At 45.0% G+C, this 22908-nt stretch overlaps 1 protein-coding gene across 1 annotated transcript in view; it reads left to right on the plus strand.

Annotated features, from left to right (window-relative positions):
- Positions 1-22908, plus strand: part of SEPTIN5 (septin 5) — an 83235-nt gene that overhangs the window by 15439 nt on the left and 44888 nt on the right. The window contains exon 3 of the mRNA XM_033956938.1: positions 16734-16814. Coding sequence (XP_033812829.1) covers positions 16734-16814 — 81 coding nt within the window. The remainder of the gene's footprint in view (positions 1-16733; positions 16815-22908) is intronic.

The following is a 22908-nucleotide window of genomic DNA, read 5'->3' on the forward strand; positions in this document are numbered from 1 at the left end:
GACCCCTCTGTGTCTGCTTTTCTCTTGACACTTTATTTTCTTGTTTCCTTGTGTAATAACCATTTCTGTCTCAGTGGCTCTGGACTGGTGTCAGATGTTGGAGAATTATTATTATCATTTATTTATTTTTTTTTTGCTACCTTACAAAGGATCCCTGGAAAATACCTCTGCTTGGCACACTCCCTGCTTTTTTTGCTATTGTTTTCTGCTTGTTTCTTGCCTCATCCTTGCCAAATTCAACACCTAAATGCAGCAGGTGTTTTCTTTTTTTAAAATTAAACATGATCAACCTGACTGGTCTGATTCTAAGGAGAACCCTCCTTGACACACCCTGCCTCAGGGAGAGAACTTGGCCTTACAGGCGATGCCAAGTCATTAGGGAAGGTATAATCCACTCCTGGCTTTGCCCCACTGCATGCAGGGACTTGCAGTTCCGATTTTCCCTGGAACAAATTCTAGAACTCCTTCTCCGTTGGGAGCGGGCGGTTGAAAATGACAGACATTTAGATTTAACAGGCACTCCAGTTTTGATTTCACTTTAAAATCTAGATTGGAGGTCTATGCTATGAAGAGGATTTCTGGAAAATAGCAGTTAGAAGATTTACTATGTTGTTGTTTTTTTAAAAAAAATTAAGTGGATTGTCTTGGATTGCTAGATGGCTTAGTTCAGGTGTATCAAACATGTGGCCCCTGTGGAAGTTCTATGTGGTCATCATCTTAGAATCTAATGCACATTTCTAAATTTAACATATGCACCCCCCACACACACACATACACACACTTTTTACAAAAGCGTAGCACGGTTTTTAGCGCCAGCCATGGTGGTAACAGCTTCGAATTCCTAAAAACTGCACTACAAATTTGTGAAAGGGGGGGGGGGGGGGGTTAGGCACATATGTAAATTTGGCTCCTAAGTAATTGTAATGTGGAGAATAGAGTCCATTAATGAATGCACGGCTGCCATAGCAACTCATCACTAGTCATACCAGGTTTTAGTTCATCATAGGCAGGCTGAGCAGCTCTTATTCTGTGAATTTCTTGGGCTTTTTACCCTGTTTCCCTTAGGGAACTTGGAACTATAGATATTGTCATGTAATGGATTAAGACTTGACTGGTTGAACCATTTTCTCACAGGAGTGAGCACTAGAGAGTTGCGCGGGGACAGAAATCCCACCCAGTGGCATACCAAAGGGGGGGGGGGGCGGTCCGCCATGAGTGCACGGCCCAAGGGGGTGCACAGCTGGCCACTCACCGGGGAATAGGCTGCCACCGGGGAAAGGCTGTCATTGCCGCCATCAGGAACAAGCCGGCACCGAGTTCTCCCTCCCTGCTTCTCTTCCCCGCGAGCCGATCAACTCTAGCTTTCCGTCGTCAATTCTGATGTTGGAGAGGATGTTCTGGGCCAGCCAATCGCTGCCTGGCTGGCCCGGAATGTCCTCTCCGACGTTAGAATTGACGTCGGGCAGCGAGAGTTGGTCGGCCCGCAGGGAAGAGAAGCAGGGCAAACTTGGCGCCAGCCTGTTCCCGATGGCCAGTGGCAGCCTTTCCCCGGTGGCGGTGGTAGCAGCAGCAGCATGTTTCCCAATGGTGGTGGCATGGGGGAGGGCAGGGATAAAGAAAGAAAAGGGGGGGGACAGGGATCCAGAAAGAAAGGGGGCAGGGTGAAAGAAAAAAAAAGGTGGCATGGGGGGGAGAGAAAGACAGATATAGAGTAAGAAAGAGGGCATGGAGAGAGAGAAAGAAAGAAGGGGGTAGGGTGAAAGAAAGAAAGAAATGGGGCACGGAGAAAGAGAGAAAGACAGACAGAGAAAGAAAGGGGGCATGGAGAGAGAAAGAAGGGGGCAGGGTGAAAGAAAGAAATGGGGCACGGAGAGAGAGAAAGACAAACATATAGAAAGAAAGGGGGCATGGGGAGAGAGAAAGAAAGAAGGGGGCAGGGTGAAAGAAAGAAAGAAAGGGGGCATGGAGAGAGAAAGAAAGAAGGGGACAGGATGAAACAAAGAAAAAGTTGTGGGAGTGAATGAGGTCTGGAAGAGAGGAAGCATACAGGAGGCTAAAAGAAGGGAAGAAATATTGGATGCACAGTCAGAAGAATAAAGTGCAACCAGAGACTGATGAAATTACCAAACAAAGGTAGGAAAAATGATTTTATTTTCAATTTAGTGATCAAAATGTGTCCGTTTTGAGAATTTATATATACTGTCTATATTTTGCACTATGGCCCCCTTTTACTAAACCGCAATAGCGGTTTATAGTGCAGGGAGCCTATGAGCGTCGAGAGCAGCAAGGGGCATTCCACACAGCTCTCTGTGCTACAAAATGCTATCGCGGTTTAGTAAAAAGGGAGGGAGTATATTTGTCTATTTTTGTATAGTTGTTACTGAGGTGACATTGCATATTTTAAAATCATCTGTCTTGACCTCTTTGAAAAGAAAACCTGAATATAAATGATGATTAACATTTTCTCTGCGTACAGTGTGCTTTGTGTTTTTAAAATTTTATTGTTGGTAGATCATTTTGACTTGGCCACGAAGGTAAGTGGGAGGGAGGGAGGGGAGCTGCTGAAAGACATCTAGTAACCCTTGCAGGCTTGACTGTGCAGGAAAATATTTTTGTAAAATCATGTTTTGTTATGTGACTGGCATTATTTAGATTTTAATTTCTATGAATGAATAGAATGAAAATGATATAAAATTACTTGCTTGTTTTTATGTGCGTGCGCTGAAGGAAAGTGGAGAGAGTGTGGGCTGAGGACGCTGAAGGGAAATGGGGAAGAGAGAGTGTGGAGAAGACGCTGATTTATAAATTGACAATTGTACAGAATATTGTTTCTTTTTATACTTTAATATAATAAGTTCTATATAAAACAATTCAGGACTTGTGTGGATGGAATCAGGTGGTTTGTGGGGATGAGGACCGAGCTTATGGGGATTAGTCCAATAAAATGGTATTTTCTTATTTCTCATTATTTGTTTTATTTTTATTTGTTAATTTGTAAAGTGGTGATTGTTATGTATCAGTTTTTTCAAATTTACATCAACTGTTTTTATATTTTGCACAGTATTAGAGGACATGTATTACTGTTTTTGTGGTGTTGTGGTGTTGCGTTGTATGCAGAGTCTGGTTTCTTAGCAGTTCAGTTTAACTTTTGTCTACATATTTCTATTTTTAGTTTGTGATTATTCCATATTGGGCGAGGGTGTATCTGTCTGTGTGTATGAAAGGGACATGGCTTTCTGATAGCATCGACTGTACAGGATCAATTGACTGTGCAGGATCTGGCTTGTTTAGTTTTACAATGTATGTGTTGGTGTTTTAGTGCTCATTGCCGTGTTTAAGATGCTGCCTTTTCCTAGGTACACTCTTGTGCGATATGTAGATTGTTACTAAAAATCATATTTTTCATACAGATGGGGGGGGGGGTGTCAAAAAATGATGGGCCCCGGGTGTCACATATGCTAGGTACACCACTGATCCCACCCATCCCCGTCAGGATACTCTCCGTCCCTACCCATCCCCGCAAGGAATTACCTCCATCCCCACCCGTTCCCCATAAAAAGCAGCAATTACTTCTGACAGGATCATCAATTCCACAGTTTCTTTTGTGTTTGTGCTGCTGTTTTCCTTGTGGAATCTCTTTGGTGGAACCCTTTTTTTGTTTTCTGTTCAGGTAATTAACTTATAAACACCGTCTTTTACCAAGGCTGATGTGGCCATTATATTATATGGACGAACCCTGCTTCCAAAGCCTTCTATCCCCTGTGGGAGTCCCGTGGGCCAGAGGGGGGTCTCCGTGGGAGTCCCATGGGTTAGGGGGGATTCCCGCGATCCCCGTTCCCGTGCAGACCTGTAGTGAGTACCCATAAAGCCCTCAGTTCCCAGAGAAAGGCCAGATAAGGTATGTTTGAACTGACTGGTTCATATACTGTGCTTCTACTACTGCTAATCATTCCTATAGCACTACTAGACATACACAATGCTGTACATTGAAATATAAATCCATAGTTTCACACCCTGCCACTAGATTACATTTCTGAAAGAGCCCAACATGCAGTAGCGCACCAGGGCTGAGGGTTGCAGAGATGCCAAGACCTGGGAAATATAATATTCAGTGTAGCCAAATATTATCTAATGCTGTCTATTCAGATTGTATCCCACAAATAAAGACAGTAAATATTCTTCAACATAACTCATTAGTGATTTTGCAGAGTCTTCAGAAGTGCCTCCTGCCAGCCAATCTAATATTTTCCACCAATACTATGTGGCACACACATCATCATCAGATCTGCTTATTGCAACAGTGCGTCATATTCAGAGTGATTTTTAGTGATGTTTAAATAAACTTTTATAAATAAAAACTTCTAAATTAATTAAATAACTTACCCCCTCCTTTACTAATGCGGGTTTTAGCGCCGGCAGTGGCGGTAACTGCTCTGATGCTCAGTTAGTCAAGGAGGGGGGGGGGGTGTTTTTTTTTCCCTACAAGCTTTTTGTCTGCGTCGGTTAGGGACCTGTCAACATGTTTTGCCACTCGGCTTCTTCAAGAAAAGTCCCCCCCCCACTTTAACCTTGTTATGCACCATCCGACTTGAATTTACCACTTGTGTGGCGAAACATGTCGAATTGACAGGCCCCTTCCCGACGCAGACAAAAAGCTTATAGGAAAAAGAGCTAAGTTATTTAGGGGTCAAGATATGTTCTCGGTGATGGCTCCACAACTTTGGAACACTTTACCTCAGCAATTGAGAGAGGAAAATAATTTGAGTCTTTTTAAAAGTAACTTAAAAAGTTTTTTTTTTAAAAGATGCTTTTAATCTTTAAATTTCGTTCAAAAATTTTACATTACCTTCTTCCAGGTTTACACCTCTCCCCCCCTAATGTTTTTCCATTTATGGTTCTCTCCTGCACTATAAAAATATTGAATTGTAGTTCTGCCCTTTTTTTACCTAGTGTCTCGGTTGGTCTGTAAGTCTGCTGGTCTTAACTATTGTTTTAAAATTTTTAAAAGTTAAGTTAAAATAAATGTTATATTTTATTTCAATGTTATAACTCGCTTAGTAAAAATTAAATTAAGCGACTCATCAAATTAAAATAAACTGAAACTTGAAACTTTTTATTAAGGCGGGATAACCGATTTAATGCGCGCTAAATGCTAAGGCATCCATTGTATTCTATGGGCGCTTTAGCATTTAGTGTACGCTAAATCGGTCAGTGCACCTTAATAAAAGGACCCCTTAATTAATTTAGGGCTCCTTTTATCAAGGCGTGCTACGTGGGTTAGCGCGTCGGACATTTCATCCCACGGCAGCCTAAAATCCTAACGCGTCATCAATGGAGGCATTGAGTACTAGCGCGGCAGGCATTTTAACGCGCGGTATTCCGTGTATTAAACCGCTACCGCGCCTTTGTAAAAGGACCCCTTAGAGGTTTTTATTTATAATAGTTTATTTGAACATCACTAAAAATCACTATGAACCTGAAGCGCTTTTGTATAAGCAGATTTGATGATGATGTGTGTTCCAAAAAGCATTACTTAGCCGTGGAAAATATTGGATTGACCGGCAGGAGACACTTCTGAAGACTCGGCAAAATCACTAATGAGTTGTATTGAAGAATATTTACTTGTGGGATAAGGCCTGGGAAATATACATCCAAGAAGAGATGTGGCATTGTAACATTCATTTTATTTGTTACCAATTCCTGTCATCACATGTGGATAGATAGTAGTTATTTGGAACACAAAGCAGTGTGTTTCCATGTTGTAACTGTGCACAGTGCTTTTGGATTTATTTGAACTGGAAAAGTTTACTTCACTTGGCCTTTGGAATTACAAATAATCTCTTATGTTTTTATTTAAACTTTCATAAAATTACCATAATTTAAATGGTAAGAACCTTATACAGTGGCTGCTATGCGGTAGCAGCTCTGATGCTCTTAGAAATTCTATGAGCATTGGCGCCGTGACCGGTGCTAAAAATTGCGCTATGGTTTTATAAAAGGGGGGAGGGGTATGCGTCTATTATTATCACTGGCTTGTACAAAGCTGGGGTAGAGGTTTCTACTGCAAGCTGGTGAGGTAAATGCTCCGACGCTCATAGAACTCCTATGAACATTGGAGCATTTACCTCGCCGACTCGCGGTAGAAACCTCTACCCCAGCTTTGTAAAAGGAATCCTATTTTTTTTTCTTCTTTTTTCAAATTCAAGGGAACTATATACCGTATTTGCCGGCGTATAAGACGACTGGGCGTATAAGACGACCCCCCAACTTTTACAGTTAAAATATAGAGTTTGTTATATACTCGCCATATAAGACTACCCCTTCTTCCGCACACCTTCTGCACAACAAATAAAACTTAAAAGAACATCAGAATTTATTTCAACAATTTTAATTAATTCACTAAAGCTGAATAGAACAATAAACCCATGGGAGCTGCCATGCTATTTGTTTTCTAAACTGTTAACCAAACTGAAACTGTCAATGATAGAAGGAAGATAACACATAGAGGGAGAGAGCAAGTGCCGGGCAAGTCCCTACAAGTTTGCTGGCATGACAGTTTCCCTTTAAAAGCCTTCAAAAGCCTCCTGTTCGCCCCCGCAACTTCCTTAAGGGCTAGACTCCACACACGGCCGCATGTGCGAGAGACGTAGTAAAGAGAAAAGGGGTGGGGCCAGAGCGCCGCTGCTTCCCGCTGCGCAGGATGAAGGAGCTGGCACCCTTGTCACACTGATGTCCCGCCATGGCCCCGCTGATGTCCCGGCAGGTTTACTAGTACCGTAAGCACCGTAAGGAGGTAAGGAAGGAGATGTTAGGGCATGTAAAGTAAGGGCATGTAAACAGTACCCTGCGTATAAGACGACCCCCGACTTTGGGGAGGATTTTAAGGTACTGAAAAGTCGTCTTATACGCCGGCAAATACGGTATTTTATTTGTATTTGTAACTTCTGATGCTTATTCATTTAGCTTGTACTATAAGAAAGGAAGAGAAACCTCTGCATTTGGATGGATCTTCTAGCGTTTGTCCCTAGTACATTATTGGAAATTACATTACATTACATTACATTAGTGATTTTTATTCCGCTTGTGCCTTGCGGTTCAAAGCGGATTACATAAGAAGAGAGCTGGACATTTCCAGGAGGGTACATGACATTGGAGAATACAGATTGATGGTATAGACTAATGACAGAGAGAGTGTGTAGACATAATAACAATGGAAGATAAATCAGGTTACATTACTATACATATCAAATATTCTGTTTCCATACGTTGGTAGGCAATCGGTTTCGGTAGGGTGAATTAGGATTTTTTTTTTTTTTTTATATATGTATTTTTTGTCGATTGATGCCAGGAAATGACTTATTCCTCAGCAAGTTCTGGTCATTTTCAGTCACAATGGCATTTACCTCCCAAGTACGAGTCCATTTGGTGCATTTGGGGAGAAGTCTTCCTGATGGACTGATTCAGCCCTTATTTGGTTTTATAAATGTGAATGGTGCTAAAAAGTAATGGTAGGATAAAAAGTGAAAGGAATCCATTACCGCCTGAGTTCTAAAACTATGTCCCACAAAGTTAAGACATTGCTCGTTAACACAAGTTTAAAGAGCCTCTGATGGAAATCAGAAGCTGAGGGGCATGGAACGTCATCACTGAAATATGAAAGAGAGTGAGGGAAGGACAAGTTGAGGAAGGTAAGGAAGAAACCTAGAAAGTGACAGCATGCCATCTACTATATCTTCCTGGAATGAGGAGAGGAAAGCTTGGAATGGCCTCCTGGTGGAGTCCAAAAGTGTATCTGAAGTCAAGAAAGCTCGGGACAAATATATTGGATTTTTAAGGGAGAGGAGGGAATAGTAGTTGGCGTGATTAGGCAGACTAGATAGGCCATATGGTCTTTATCTGCCTTCATTTGTGATGTTTTTCTGTGTTTTCTTAGAGATCTTATGTGCTTCTCTCAAGCTTTCTTGTCTCCAGCAATCTTTGCCTCCACCACCTCCAGCAGGAGGCCATTCCACACACCTATCACCGTTTCTGTATAGAAATGTTTCCTTATATTGCCCCTGTCTGGCCTCTTTTACCTTCTTCCTGTGCCCCCTCATTCAGAGATTCCCTTCATTTGAAAGAAACTTGCGTCCCGTGCATTTATGCCACAGAAGTATTTGAATGTCTCTGTCTTATCTCCTTTACAATGCCTTTTCACTGAAGTATAGATATTGAGGTGCAGATTCTCAAAATTTTAACGCCATCGCTAAACTGTTTTCCGACGGTTTAGCCTGCACGCATTTTAGCTGCGGATGGTCAAAATGGACTATCTCTGTCTTTTGCGACATTTCTAGCAATCTCCGACACTGACATGCAAATGGGCTCTTCAACATTGAAATGAGCCCTCTGTTGGATTCTTAAAAATTGCCGAGCCATTTTCTATAAGTGGCGTTGGCTTTTGGCGACAAAAATAAGCGACTGGTCCAGGGGTGCCGGTACAGTGACTGCACTGTTTTAAACCCCAGCATTGCAGTGTTAGAGACTGCTAGAAAAGCGGTGATGACGACCTCCTCCCCCAGCAGCGGGAGAGATGCCCACTTTCTCCCGCTGCCAAGGGAAACCACTGCACGCCCACCCATCCTTACAGCGGGAGAGATGCCCACTCTTTCCCACCACCAAGCGACCCTCCCCCCTCAGCAGCAGGAGAGATGCCCACTCTCTTCTGCTGCCAAGCGAAACTACCACAGCCGCCACCCCCCCCTTATAGCTGGAGAGATGCCATACAACACCCTTTGCCTCCAATGCCCCCCTGCCTCTGACATCCTCCCCCTTACCTCCATGTAGCTGTCTGACTGGAGGGACGCAGATTCCCTCCAGCCAGCTGGCCTGCCGCTTCAAAATGGGCCTCCTTGGATACACTAGGGAGGGGCCTGAGGCTCTGACTGGCCCAAGTTGTTTAAGGCCCTGCTCATGAGGCCGAAGGCTCTGATTGGCCTGGATGCCTAAGGCCTCTCCTATAGGACGTCCGGGCCAATCAGAGCTTTAGGTCCCTAGGGGAATGCCCATTTTGAAGCGGCGGGCCAGCTGGAGGGAATCTGTGTCCCTCACGTCAGACATCTACATAGAAGTAAGGGGCATCTGAGGCAGGGGGGTGTTGTATGGCAGTAGGAGAGAGTTGGCATCTCTCCCGCTGCTGGGGGGCAGAGGGTCGCTTGGTGGCGGGAGAGAGTAGGCATCTCTCCCGCTGCATGGGGGGGGGGGGGTCGCTGCCGTTGCAGGTGATGTGTGTGTGGTGGGAGAGAGTGGATATCTTTCCCACTGCAGGGGGGGGGTTGTTTGCGGCAGGAGAGAATCGACATCTCTCCTGCTGCAAGGGGGGGGGGGTCGCTGTCACTTCGTGTCTCTCCTGCTTCTGGGGGGGGGGGGTTGTTGGTTGGCAGTGGGAGAGACTGAACATCTCTCCTGCTGTTGTGGGGGGATTTTTTTTTTTTTTGCGCATGTGCCCATCGCTATCACCAGCGATGAGCACATGCAAATTTAGCAAATCTTCTCTACTCTCCGCCAACCTGATTTACATGAGCGTTTTTGGGAGAATGACTTGCTTTTTTAAATTCACTATAAGAATGGCTGCAATATCAGACTGTCGCTTTTTAAAGCGGTTTTTTTTTTTTTTTTGAGAATCTAGGCCTGAGTTCTTTAAATCTGTTCCCATTTGATTTATGTTAAGACTACTGACCAATTTAGTAACTCCATCTGTTGTTTATACGAGTATCTTTCTGGAGGAGCAGTCCATAGTCTGATATTGAGACAGACATGGGGGATCAGTAGCATGGAATATTCTACTATTTGGGTATATGCAAGGTACTTGTGACCCAGATTGGTCCCTGTTGGAAGCAGCATACTGAACTAGATGGACCATTGGTCTGACCCAATATGGCTATTCTTATGTTCTTGGAGTAAGCACCCTCTCATCTCAGTCAATCACTTCAGGGCCCATGTCACGGGCACTGTTTATTTATCCATTGCTCATGTGAAATTGTGACAAAGGATTTCTAAAAATTGAAGTATACCATATCTAGTATACCATATCTTATACCATATCTAGTATACCATATCTAGTATACCATATCTAGTATACCATATCTAGATCCAGGAACTCCTGACACATAGTCGATGACCTTTTGAAGGCAGCTATCACAGCGAGTATGACTGAGCTTAAAAGAAAACCACTATTACTTTAATTGTTGGGATAATCCAAACTTCCACTGGTGCAGGGTGGCCACTGCCCAGTACTGTGGCTCCATGAGTGCTTCAAACACAAGTCCTTCCTATTAGTTCAGGCTCTTGAGTCCAGTACACATGTGACAGCATCAGGGATCTTAAATTCACTGCCCCTCAAGCTCAGCTGTCTCCAGTAATACCGACTCCTGGTTCTACCATCAGTACAACCAAGCTGAGGGCTCCTCTGCACCAGCCACAGTTTCTCATTAGAACCATTGATTGTAGGATCAGAGCCTGAGCTAACAGGACATCTCTCTTAATTGTAGCTGTCTTCCTTAACCAGCCTCACCAACTAAAACAGAGAAAGAAGGATCATGATGAGAATATATTGGCAAACTCATCTGTACTGTTAAATGTTCTCAGTATTTCCTCACATCTCTCCACCTGGTGAGACAGGATGAATGGAGCTCTGTAGCTGATTCCAGCCCATGGATGACAGATTTAGTGACAGGACTGAACGCAGAACATTACAAATATCTGTTTGTTTAGTGCATTGAGACCCCCTGGAGAGACACCAGAAGCTGTTCTCTTCTCCTTTGTTTCTTGGCCTGGACTTTCACACTCAGAGCAATAGAGGAGCTTTTCTTGCTGCCTGTATTATTTTTAGTAGGCCGTTATTACTGTATGTGAAAAGCCTTCCCTGTTCCTCGCTGCAGGCCAGCCCTCTCCAGCTGCTCCTGGCATTCACATGGTGCCAGGCCTGGGTGATGTCAGTACTGGTGCCTGGTATGCTTTGCTCTTTCTGTTGGGCTCTGGGGATTGGACACATTTGTGCAGTGCATGTCTTTTTGGGACAGCCGAGAACCTGCATCTGTGTTCCAGCAGCACAATACTGAGGCCTGAGAGATGCCAAAGAGGCTATAATCTTTATGTTAGATTGTTAAATTCCACGTTTGCTCCAGTCCACTACACTCTCATGGCCCTTTTTTCCAACTAGGATTGAACTTGCAACGTTCCAGTTCTGAACAAGCAATGAACCACTGTGCAGCAAGTTGATCTGAGCTAGGGGTGTCAGGTCAAAAGCGCGCCGGGACAAAGGCGCACCCAGACAATTGAGCGCAGTGCAGAGGCGCGTGCCGCTCTAAATTACTGTTTTTAGGGCTCTGACCGGGGGGCGTGGGGGGAACCCCCCCACTTTACTTAATAGGGAAAATGTTCAGTTTACAGTAAAATGTGGAGGGTTGCAACCCCCCAAACCCCCCATAATGCCGGCACGATGTCTATTAAGTAAACTGGGGGGGGGGTTTCCCCAACAAAACCCCCCGTCAGAGCCCCTAAAAACGGTAATTTTGTGCGGCGCGTGCCTCCGCACTGCGCTCAATTGTCGGCGCGCACTTTTGTCTTTCGCGCCGTTGTCTATCCTCCACCAAATGGCCATATACATACACAGACCATGCAAGTCTGCCCAGCACTGGCCTTAGATCTTCAATATTTACTATTATTTTCTGATTCTAGATCCTCTGTGTTTGTTCATCCCACGCTTCTTTGAACTCTTTCGGGAACGCATTCCAGGCATCCACCACCCTCTCTGTAAAGTAGAATTTCCTATCATTGCTTTTGAATCTACCACCCCTCAACCTCAAATTATGTCCCCAGTGGCATGTTAATGCAATGACCTCTGCAATACAGAACTATCCTCTCTACTTAGCCTGTGCAGAGCATAAGTGCTGCTCTATTTGTTTAAGGCTTTAACGTCATAAGAAGAGAATTTGTGTGAACTTCAGAAAACCAGGTTGAATATTCTGTGCTCTGTTTCTTCATGAGGGAATTAGAAATAGTCACAAATCTGGAACATACCAAAATATTTCCAGTTTCCTGCCTGATACCATAACAAATCTTGCCCTGCCCCATTGCTCAGTTTTAGCCATGAGTACTTGGGAAAAAAGTTACACTTGGGCATCTCTTAGCCAGAATTTACACGTCTGCTGCAAGTGAGCACACTGACCCTAGGTGTCTGCTGTTATTATAAACAGCAAACTAACAGTCCTTACGCACTTGCAGTGGAGGAGTAACCTAGAGTTAGAGCAGTAGTCCGAGAACCAGGCTTCAAATCCCATTGATGCCACTTGTGATATTGGGCAAGTCACTTAACCCTCTATTGCCGTAAGCATAAATGTAGATTCTGTGAGCCTTCTGAAGAAAAGGGAAATACCTACTGTATCTGAATGTAACTCCCCTTGAATTAACACTGGAAAGGGAGAAGCTAAACCATATATTAACGATTACAGATTTTACATGGCTGTAAAGAGTTCATTGAATAACAAATCCCAGAATGCTTTAGGATGGGAGTCAGGAAGTCAGGGTTAGAGCCAGATCTTCTGGCAATGTGGATTACATTTGACAGCACCGACACATATCTAAAAGCATCCTGCCAGAGCTAGCATTCTTCTTCATGAATCCCTGTGCTATAATTCTCCTGAAGCTGTGAGAAAAGGCCCCCTCCCCCTCTGGCAGTAGAAGCAGCCACTCTAGCCATCATCCTAAAGGGAAGAGTGCCTCCTGGCAGTCACAATGTGGAACATTTGCTCTCTTTTTCTGAGTGGTACTAAGTATGTCCCACCATTAGAGGGAGCTCATCACAGGGGGACACTGTAAAACCCAGTCCAGGGGAGGAGGAAGAGCAGTTCTGAAGGAGGGGTTGTCAGTTACTCTGAGGTCACATTGGGATGGGATGAGCATTCATGCCACAAAACAATTTTCAGTATGTAAAATTGAATATTTAACCATGTCCACTTGACTGATTGCAAAAGAGACTTATGTGGATCTAACACTTTTTTTTTTGGAGGGGGGAGGGGGGAATTTTTGACAGTTGCTGGTATAGGCTTTGCATGGTTCTCACCGTTTCTTCTCCTGATGTTCTTTGGAAACCTTGGGCTTGCTGCTTTGATATGTATAATAAAAGTTTTTCACTCATCCTGTACAGTGAGTCACCGCCGTTTAATCCCCAGTCCATGGCAGACTAGTATACATGAAGAAAAAGCATACTGAACCGCCTGGGCATGTAACTCAGGTGCCTACACCTGCTACTAGCTCCGTGGTTCTGCAAGTTTCTGAATCTTAAACTAATTGCATATTGGCAGAGAAAGCCAGAGGCAGATGCTAGCATGCAGAGGTCTGCAGCTGGAGAGAGACTGAGAGTCTTTACATGTTTGTTCTATTTGGGTCTCTGATAGACGGAGAAGTTTGATGTATTGATTTATGGTCTAAAGTAGAGAATGACACAGTGACAGAATTCATCACAATTCCCATCCCTGTGGAAACCATCTCCATGTCATTCTTTAAGGAGGGTAGAATCACAACCATTGACCCTCAAGCCTTGCATTGAAGAATGCTGGTGTAGAAGGACTGAGGTTGAAATAGACACTAAAGAATGACAGTCTCTGGTATCCAGAGCAGATATTGTGACATCATAATGCCTCATTCCACCAATGCCGAAGAGCCAACCTTATCAGTGATGTTACAATGGGTTCATTATCCTATACTTGGCTCACATAAGAATCAGAGTATGAATGGGCACAACCAATGACCCTCAAGCCTTGCATTGAAGAATGCTGGTGTAGGACTGAGGTTGAGATGGACTCTAAAGAATGACAAGGGATCATTTCCTGCGGTTATCCGTGGGATGGGTGATGAATTTTGGCACGTGTCGTTCTCTAAATTGTGGTTCTGGTAGCTGCATGCATAGAAAACTTATTTGTGAGCTGTGAGTGTGAGAGAGTGCCCATACATGAGAGAGATGCCTATTGGTCAGAATACATTGGCGTGAGAGAAGCGCTGGAAGATGCGTGTGTGAGAGACCTGATGATTTGTTGTTGTGCTAGTGAGATTAGTGTTTTAGACAGAAGAGCAAATGAAGGTTAGACGAGATGGGGTGGGATCATGAATTCTGCTGTGACCTCTAGCTGCACTGTCATGGAATTATTACCCAGGAGGGGAGAGTGTGGTGCAGTGGTTAAAGCTACAGCCTCAACACCCTGAGGTTGTGGGTTTAAACCCACACTGCTCCTTGTGACCTTGGGCAAATCACTTAATCCCCCCATTGCCCCAGGTACATTACATTAGACAGGAAAAAAAATGCTTGAGTACCTGTATAAATTCATGTAAAACTGTTCTGAGCTCCTCTGGGAGAACAGTATAGAAAATTGAATAAATAAATAAATAAGGGGGGGGGGGGCAGAGAAGGGTTGCCTCTTGTCCTGGGGGATGAAATCTAGTCAATATTTTACCCACATAATACATAGCCAAGTGGGCAAATTTAGGAGCACTTTTTGTGCAGTCCTGTCTGCCAGCACCGAATATTGCCCTTACTTGCATACCTGCTGGCTCCTCCCTGACTCTGCCCCTGGACCACCCTTCTAATGGCCAGGTTTTAGAAGGAGGGCATGGACTAGTGGTTAGAGCTGCTGCCTCAGCACTAAGAGCCTCCAAATATCTTCCCATGTGAGGGCGCAACACTTGACGAGCATGTGTCCATGACATCCATCAAATTTTTAATCCCCTTTGTCTACTGAGAAATGTCTTGTCCTTCATCTATACAGCTCTTCTCCCATCCCTTTCCTCCTTTCTGTCGTGAGCTTACAGAGGCAGATAGTATCAGACCCCCCCCCCCCCCCCACACACACACACACTCTGGAAGTTATGTGGGCTGCCTCAGAGGTCTCCAGGGGCCACCACTGGAGTCTGGGCCTTGCATTGAAGAACACTGATATAAAGAGTGTATCCCTTTCTGGGGACAGCAATCGTGTCCTTACATGTGATTCTCTCAATACGGGGAGTATAGAAACTGTACAAAGTTTTTTGGTTTCAAACTATGGCTTCTTATAATGGCAAAATGTTTATAAACATTCGTTAAAGATTCAATATATATTTTTCAAATGCCTCATGAAAATCATCTTATGTTTGGGTGCCCTCATAACACATAATTGGTTTCTCTTTGAATTAGGTGGTGGCATATAAGTAGGAGTTGTGCTAGTGAGATCAGTGAGAAATATTGAATGACTTTAAGAAGCTGAAAATGTGAGGGCCTTCTGCTAATGGTCCACGTGTAGGGTTACCAGACGTCTGGATTTCCCCGGACATGTCCAGGGGTCTGAATGGCATTTAAAAACCTGGTACGTTGTCCAGGTTTTGAAAATAAATTGCGTCGGGAGGGGGCATCCACTTATGCGGCGCTTATGGCAATGCGGGGATGTCATCAGGTCGTATCCACGCATGTGCGGGTGCCTTCCTGCCCGACAAACAAGCAGCGGGGCTGGGGGGCAGAGCTGGGGCGTAACAGGGCTGGGATGGGTGAAACTGGGCGGGCCTGGAGGTGGGCCTAGGGGTCCAGATTTTACTCATGTAAAAATCTAGCAACCCTATCCATGTGAAATGTACTCTTGAAACAGATGGAGCTGCTGAAATAGTGTCTACAAAACAGGTTCACCCAGATTTACTTACCAGAGCCTAACATTTGAGTTTGTAGAAAGAGATTCTTATCAAACATGCTCTACAAACTGTGGGTGGTGGTGGTGGTGGGAGTATTCCAAGCAATTTGCAGTAAATGGCCAGAAATAGCTCCTTGCTTTTAAGATCATTCATCTGCAGCTAACTGGGTATATTCAGAGGCACTTTACCAGATAGTGCTGTTGAAAATGTCCAGTTAGCACCCAAGCTGAAACCAGCTACTCTGTGGGCATTCCAAGAATAAGGTTACCAGATTGCGCTATTACAAAATCCAGACCCTTGGCCCCACCCCCAGGACCTCCCAGTTCCACCCAGCCCAGCTCTGCCCCACCCCATTCTGCCCAAGCCACACCCTGTTCCACCTCCGTCCCACCCCCTCAATCTGTTCTCGCGCTTGGAGCCACGTCGGGAGTGCATCTGCGCACATGCGGGTTTGACAGCGCGTTGCATGCGCAAATGCCCTCCTGATGCCGTCCCAAGCTGGAAACTTTTCAAAACCTGGACAAAGTGTAACCCTATCTGGTAAATGCAGCATCTGGTAACCCTATCCAAGAAGCGGAGTCAGCTCTTGACCGGCTGCGATGACCACATACAACACAGTACAGTATTTATAAAGTTCATCATAGCCGGTTAAGTTCTGAATATTACATTTAACTGCCCCAATGTACTCAAGAAAGTCCATTTATTTTTAAATTTTGGACACTCGGTGGATCATTTTATAAAGATCCACTAAGGCAGGGGTGTCCAATGTCGGTCCTCGAGGGCCGCAATCCAGTCGGGTTTTCAGGATTTCCCCAATGAATATGCATGAGATCTATTTGCATGCACTGCTTTCAATGCATATTCATTGGGGAAATCCTGAAAACCCGACTGGATTGCAGCCCTCGAGGACCGACATTGGACACCCCTGCACTAAGGAGTCTGAAAAGTAAGAGACGTTTTGAAGCAAGGGGCTGAGTGTTCCTTGGCACTCTGCCCAATCTGTAACCATCCTGCCACTGACTTGTCTGACTCTCTCTCTCTTGTAGATCGTGGGATATGACAGTGTCCGAAGCAACTTTTCACTGGGCTCCTCCGAGAGTCTGCCCCCTTCGCTACCCTCAGCCATGGTAAGATTCTTTTTCTCTTCTGCTCTTCATTCTGTATGTCATGGACCTCCCCAGTTCTCAGTCTCTCAGTTCTGCACTTTACATATGTTAGACACATTGGCCCAGATTTTATAAACAGCATTTGACGTTAGGCGCCTAGTTTGGCGCACCTAGCCGATTTTGGCGGCAAACTTAATTATTTAAAAGGCTTACATGGCACCAATAACAAGCCTAATTGGCTTGGTAATTAGCTTAAATTAAAATTAATTGGGTGGTGCACGCCTAGCTCGGTAGACACCTTCCGATTTCAGATAGGTGCCTAGCCTGAGGCAGCTATCAGAAAGTGGATGTGGTTAAGGACGGATCTTGGGCGTGTTTTCCGTGTAGGCACCTAAAATGGACTTAGGCGCCAGAATTTAGGCCAGTGTCCCGCAAACTCACCAAAACCCTAGACATGGGATGCCCTTGGAAGAAGATTGCTAAGCCAAAAAAACATTCTCTCAGTTTGTACCATTCAGCTAGGAATTAGTCTTTACATCTGGAATCTTTTTGAAAGATGTGGAAAATTGGGGTTTACCAATATTGGTCAATTTCTTTACAGTTGAGTACTCTGGGAAATCCCACTTCTCCCAGTGGCACTCCTTGAGACCTTGGTAAAATTACTTAACCCTGCACTGCATCAGGTACTTCACTCAGATTATAAATCCTCTTGGACTTGAGCTTGAATTTGGAAATTTTAAAATAGTTTAATTTGCCATAGAAACTGTGGTGTAGCGAGGGTAAGGAGGCATCTGGGGTAGTGGTGCCCCCTCCGCCCCCTCCTCTCCACCCTCCCGCTCCTTCCCCACCCCCCAGCAACACTCATGCCGTCCCTCTCCCTGTACCTCTTTAAATCGCCAGCGCGAGCAGCGTCTCTGGCCTGTTGCTTGCGCTGGCATTGGTTTTCCCTCTGACGACTCCTCCTGGCCCCGCGACCAGGAAGTGATTTCAGGGGGGAGCCAGGCCAGTGCAAGCAGCAGGCCGGGGAAGTTGCTTGCGCTGGTGTAGATTTAAAGAGGTATGGGGAGGGGAAGGGAGGGCACGAACGTGATGGGGGTGGAAAGGTGCCGGCATCTGGGACGGTCCATACCCCTGCCCCCCCCTTTACTACACCTGTCTCTCCTCTTCCCCCATTCTCTATTTCTGTGAACAATGCCTTTATCCTCCCTATCTTGCAACCTTGGGGTAATTTTTGGACACATCTCTTTCCATCTCTTCACATATCTAATGGGACTGCCAAAACCTGTCATTCTTTCTCTACAATATTGCTAAAATTTGGACCCACCCTTTCTGAGCACACTGCCAAGACCCTCATCACCTCTTACCTAGATTACTGCAAACTGTTTCTCACTGGCCTTCCGTTAAAACCATCTCTCTCCTCTTCAGTTGGTTCAGAACTCTGCTGCACTCCTCATATTCCATCAAAGTCACTATGCTCACATTACCCCTCTCCTCAAGTCACTTCATTGGCTCCCTATCTGTTTCCGCATACAGTTCAAACTCCTCTTAATGACCTACAAGTGTATTCACTCCACAGCTCCTCAGTATCTCTGCTCTCTCATCTCCATACTTCTCTCTCCCCCCCCACCACATAAGAACATAAGCAATGCCTCTGCCGGGTCAGACCTGAGGTCCATCGTGCCCAGTAATCCACTCACGCGGCGGCCCAACAGGTCCAGGACCTGTGCAGTAATCCTCTATCTATACCCCTCTATCCCCTTTTCCAGCAGGAAATTGTCCAATCCTTTCTTGAATCCCAGTACCGTACTCTGTCCTATTACGCTCTCTGGAAGCGCATTCCAAGTGTCCACCACATGTTGGATAAAGAAGAACTTCCTAGCATTCGTTTTGAATCTGTCCCCTTTCAACTTTTCTGAATGCCCTCTTATTCTTTTATTATTTGAAAGTTTGAAGAATCTTTCCTTCTCTACTCTCTCTATGCCCCTCTATGTCTCTATCATATTCCCTCTAAGTCTCCTCTTCTCCAGGGAAAAGATACCCAGTTTATCCAATCTCTCAGCATATGAAAGGTTTTCCATCCCCTTTATCAGATGCGTCGCTCTCCTCTGAACCCTCTCGAGTAACGCCATGTCCTTCTTAAGGTATGGACGCAGTACTCCAGATGCGGATGCATCATCGCCCGATACAATGGCAGGATAATTTCTTTCGTTCTAGTTGTAATACCCTTCTTGATTATACCTAGCATTCTATTCACTCTCTTAGCGGCCGCTGCGCACTGTGCCGTCGGCTTCATTGTCATGTCCACCATTACCCCCAAGTCCCTTTCTTGGATACTCTCATTTAATAACATCCCTCCCATCGTATAGTTGTACCTCGGGTTTCTGTTTCCCACATGTAATACTTTACATTTCTCAATGTTGATCTTCATCTGCCATCTCGTCGCCCATTCCCCTAGTTTGTTCAAGTCCCTTTGCAATTCTTCGCAGTCCTCTTTAGTCCGAGCTCCACTAAATAGTTTGGTGTCGTCCGCAAATTTTATTATCTCACACTTCGTCCCTGTTTCTAGATCATTTATGAATATATTAAATAGCAGCGGCCCGAGCACCGAGCCCTGCGGGACCCCACTCGTGACCCTCCTCCAGTCCGAGTAGTGGCCCTTCCCTTCTACCCTCTGTTTCCTACCCGCCAACCAGTTTCTGATACATCTATGTACGTCTCCTTCCACCCCATGGTTCTTCAGTTTCCGAAGTAGGCGTTCATGGGGCACCTTGTCAAAGGCTTTTTGAAAATCTAGATATATGATGTCTATGGGGTCTCCTTTGTCCATCCGTTTGTTAATTCCTTTGAAGAAGTGCAATAAGTTCGTTAGGCACGATCTCCCCTTGCAGAAACCATGTTGGCTGGTTATCAGAAGTTCGTTTCTTTCAAAATGTTCATCGATGTTTTCTTTTATCAGTGCTACTCATCAGATAAGTTTCTCTTATCTATACCCTTCTCCTCTACAGCCAAATCCAGACTGTGCCCCTTCTATTGTGTTGCTCCATATGCCCGGAACTCTGTCTCTGGCAGTATTCAAAGCCAGACTCAAAGCCCACTTCTTTGAAGCTGCTTTCAATTCCAAATTCCGAACCACCTGATCACTGTGTATTGATGCATCTTCTTGTTTAGTTTGTCTGTTTTGACTAGACTGTAAGCTCTTTTGAGCAGGGACTGTCTCTTCAAAGTTTTGATGTATAGCGCTGTGTTATGTCTAGTAGCACTATAGAAATGATTATTATTATTAGCAGTAGTAGTAGTACCAGATATCCGAGAAAAACCCGGACATGTCCTCTTTTTAGAGGACTGTCTGGGTGTCCAGAGAGATCTCCCAAATCCCGCAGTTTGTTTGGGATTTGTAAGTACTCGAGTTCGGGGCTGCATCTGGAGGCTCTCTGCACGTGGGTGGACGTCGATGTGATGATGTCCTACCTGCGCAGGCATACACAGGACATCATTGTTTTGACATCCGTGCATGCGCAGAGGCCCTCCAGGCCTCTGGAAGGAGACAGGAGGTTCGGCTGGGGTCAGGGCTGGGGGTAGAATTGGGTGGAACTGGAGGTGGAACAGTGGGGCTGGGGGCGGAATGCGGCAGGGCTAGGTGTCCTTTTTTTTTTTTAAAGAGGAAATCTGGCGACTCTAATTAGATAGCTTATGAGCCCACCGGGACAGAGAGGGAAAATGCTTGAGTACCACAGGGCTCAGTCTTGGGCCCAATCCTATTCAACATCTTTATAAGAGACTTGGCAGAAGGGCTTCGAGGTAAAATAACATTATTTGCCGATGACGCCAAACTGAGTAATGTAGTGGGCAAATGCTCAACAGACGAAGATTCAATGCCCGACAACATGATGCACGACCTACTCCTACTGGAGCGATGGTCTAGGACATGGCAACTCAACTTCAATGCCAAAAAATGCAAAGTTATGCACCTGGGCAGCCAAAATCCATGCAAGTCTTATACCCTTAATGGCGAGATCCTAGCAAAAACGGTAGCAGAACGAGACTTGGGAGTAATCGTCAGTGAGGACATGAAGTCTGCCAATCAAGTGGAGCAGGCTTCGTCCAAGGCAAGACAAATCATGGGCTGCATACGAAGGGGTTTCGTCAGTCGTAAGGCGGAAGTCATTATGCCATTGTATAGATCCATGGTGAGGCCCCACCTGGAATACTGTGTGCAATTCTGGAGGCCGCATTATCGCAAGGATGTGCTGAGACTGGAGTCGGTGCAGAGAATGGCCACCCGGATGGTCTCGGGACTCAAGGATCTTCCATACGAAGAACGGCTTGACAAATTACAGCTATACTCGCTCGAGGAGCGCAGAGAGAGGGGAGACATGATCGAGACGTTCAAGTATCTTACGGGCTGCATCGAGGCGGAGGAAGATATCTTCTTTTTCAAGGGTCCCACGACAACAAGAGGGCATCTGTCGAAAATCAGGGGCGGGAAACTACGAGGTGACACCAGGAAATTCTTTTTTACTGAAAGAGTGGTTGATCGCTGGAATAGTCTTCCACTACAGGTGATTGAGGCCAGCAGCGTGCCTGATTTTAAGGCCAAATGGGATTGGCACATGGGATCTATTCACAGGGCAAAGGTAGGGGAGGGACATTAGGGTGGACAGACTAGATGGGCCGTGGGCCCTTATCTGCCGTCTATTTCTATGTTTCTATGTTTCCATGTTTACCTGATTTGTAACCCATTCTGAGCTCCTTTGGGAGGATGAGCTAAAAAAATCGAATACATAAATATGGAATCTCGCTTTAAATCCATTACTGCACTTTAGTAAAAGGACTCCTGTGACATGAAAAACCACAGCATTGTGAAAAATTCACCAAAGCAGCTAAGAGGGCACCTGACTGAAGTCTTTAAAGGTTCATTTTCCCACTAAAATCAAATCCGTGAAAGGCCACAACAGCAGCCGCTATCACACAATCAATCACACTAAAGCACTCGTCAAACAGCAGTGCCAAATTTTAGAGAGATCTCCATTATTGTAATCTTTTTGCACCATAATCTCCAATGTGCAAACATCATATCAAATGTATATGATCGTTGTCCTTAAAGACAAAAACAAAGCATACAGAGATATCTTAAAAAAAAAAAAAGCAATTATGTTTAAACAATTTTTACTGCATCAAGATTTACAAAGACCAGGGGACACTTGATGAAGTTATAGAGTGATACACTTCTTCCTCCGTATTTGCAGTATCTGCACTCGCGATTTTGATTATTCGCAGTTTTTAATTTGCTGGTTCCTCCCCCCAGATTATATTATCTATTAGGAATCGTTCTAGCTTTGTTCATATTCAAGCTTATTTTCCTGGTACAGCTGTGCTGCTTGGCTGTTTGCAGGACTATTTGGATTTGGTTCATCCAGAAGAGACTGAATTGAAGTTAAAATGGAAGACACATCATATGTTGGACTTCAACGATTCTGCCCTGCCGCCGCCACAGCCTCGCACCAGCCTGGATGCAAAGAACTCAGCAATGACGTCTCGAAACACCCAAAACGGCAGAACAGAACATTCCGCCCGACCATACCATGTTATGCAGGAGCTAGGGGAGACGACGGGTGGCCACCAGCAGGCGGGGAAAGGATCGATCATAAGCTGAGCGGTGCCCTAAACCTTCAGTCCTTCCATCGGACGAGGTCCATTTAAGCCTGTACGGGGGTGCGGGGAGGCAACTGAGGCATAGAATGGCAAAGGGTCACACGCCGGTCCTCCCTCTATTCGGGGGCAGTTGGGTCATCCATGGCCAATTTCTGTGGGTATAAGTGCAAACTTGGACATTGTTGTATGGATTCCAGAGGTTTTCTCCTATGTTATTTGCGGTTTTCTGTTAAAAACCCTCGAGAATATGATAAAACCGTGAATAACATATGAGAAAGTTATTCGCGGTTTTTCCGTATTCGCGGGTCTGTTCATTCCCAATCACTGTGAATACGGAGGGTGAAGTGTACTTTTAAAATCAATAGGAGGAAATATTTTTCACTCAGAGAATAGTTAAGCTCTGGAATGCGTTGCCAGAGGATGTGGTAAGAGCGGTTAATATAGCTGGTTTGGACAAGTTCCG

This window comes from Geotrypetes seraphini, chromosome 8 (genome assembly GCF_902459505.1).
Source record: "Geotrypetes seraphini chromosome 8, aGeoSer1.1, whole genome shotgun sequence".
NCBI classification, from domain to species: Eukaryota; Metazoa; Chordata; class Amphibia; order Gymnophiona; family Dermophiidae; genus Geotrypetes; species Geotrypetes seraphini.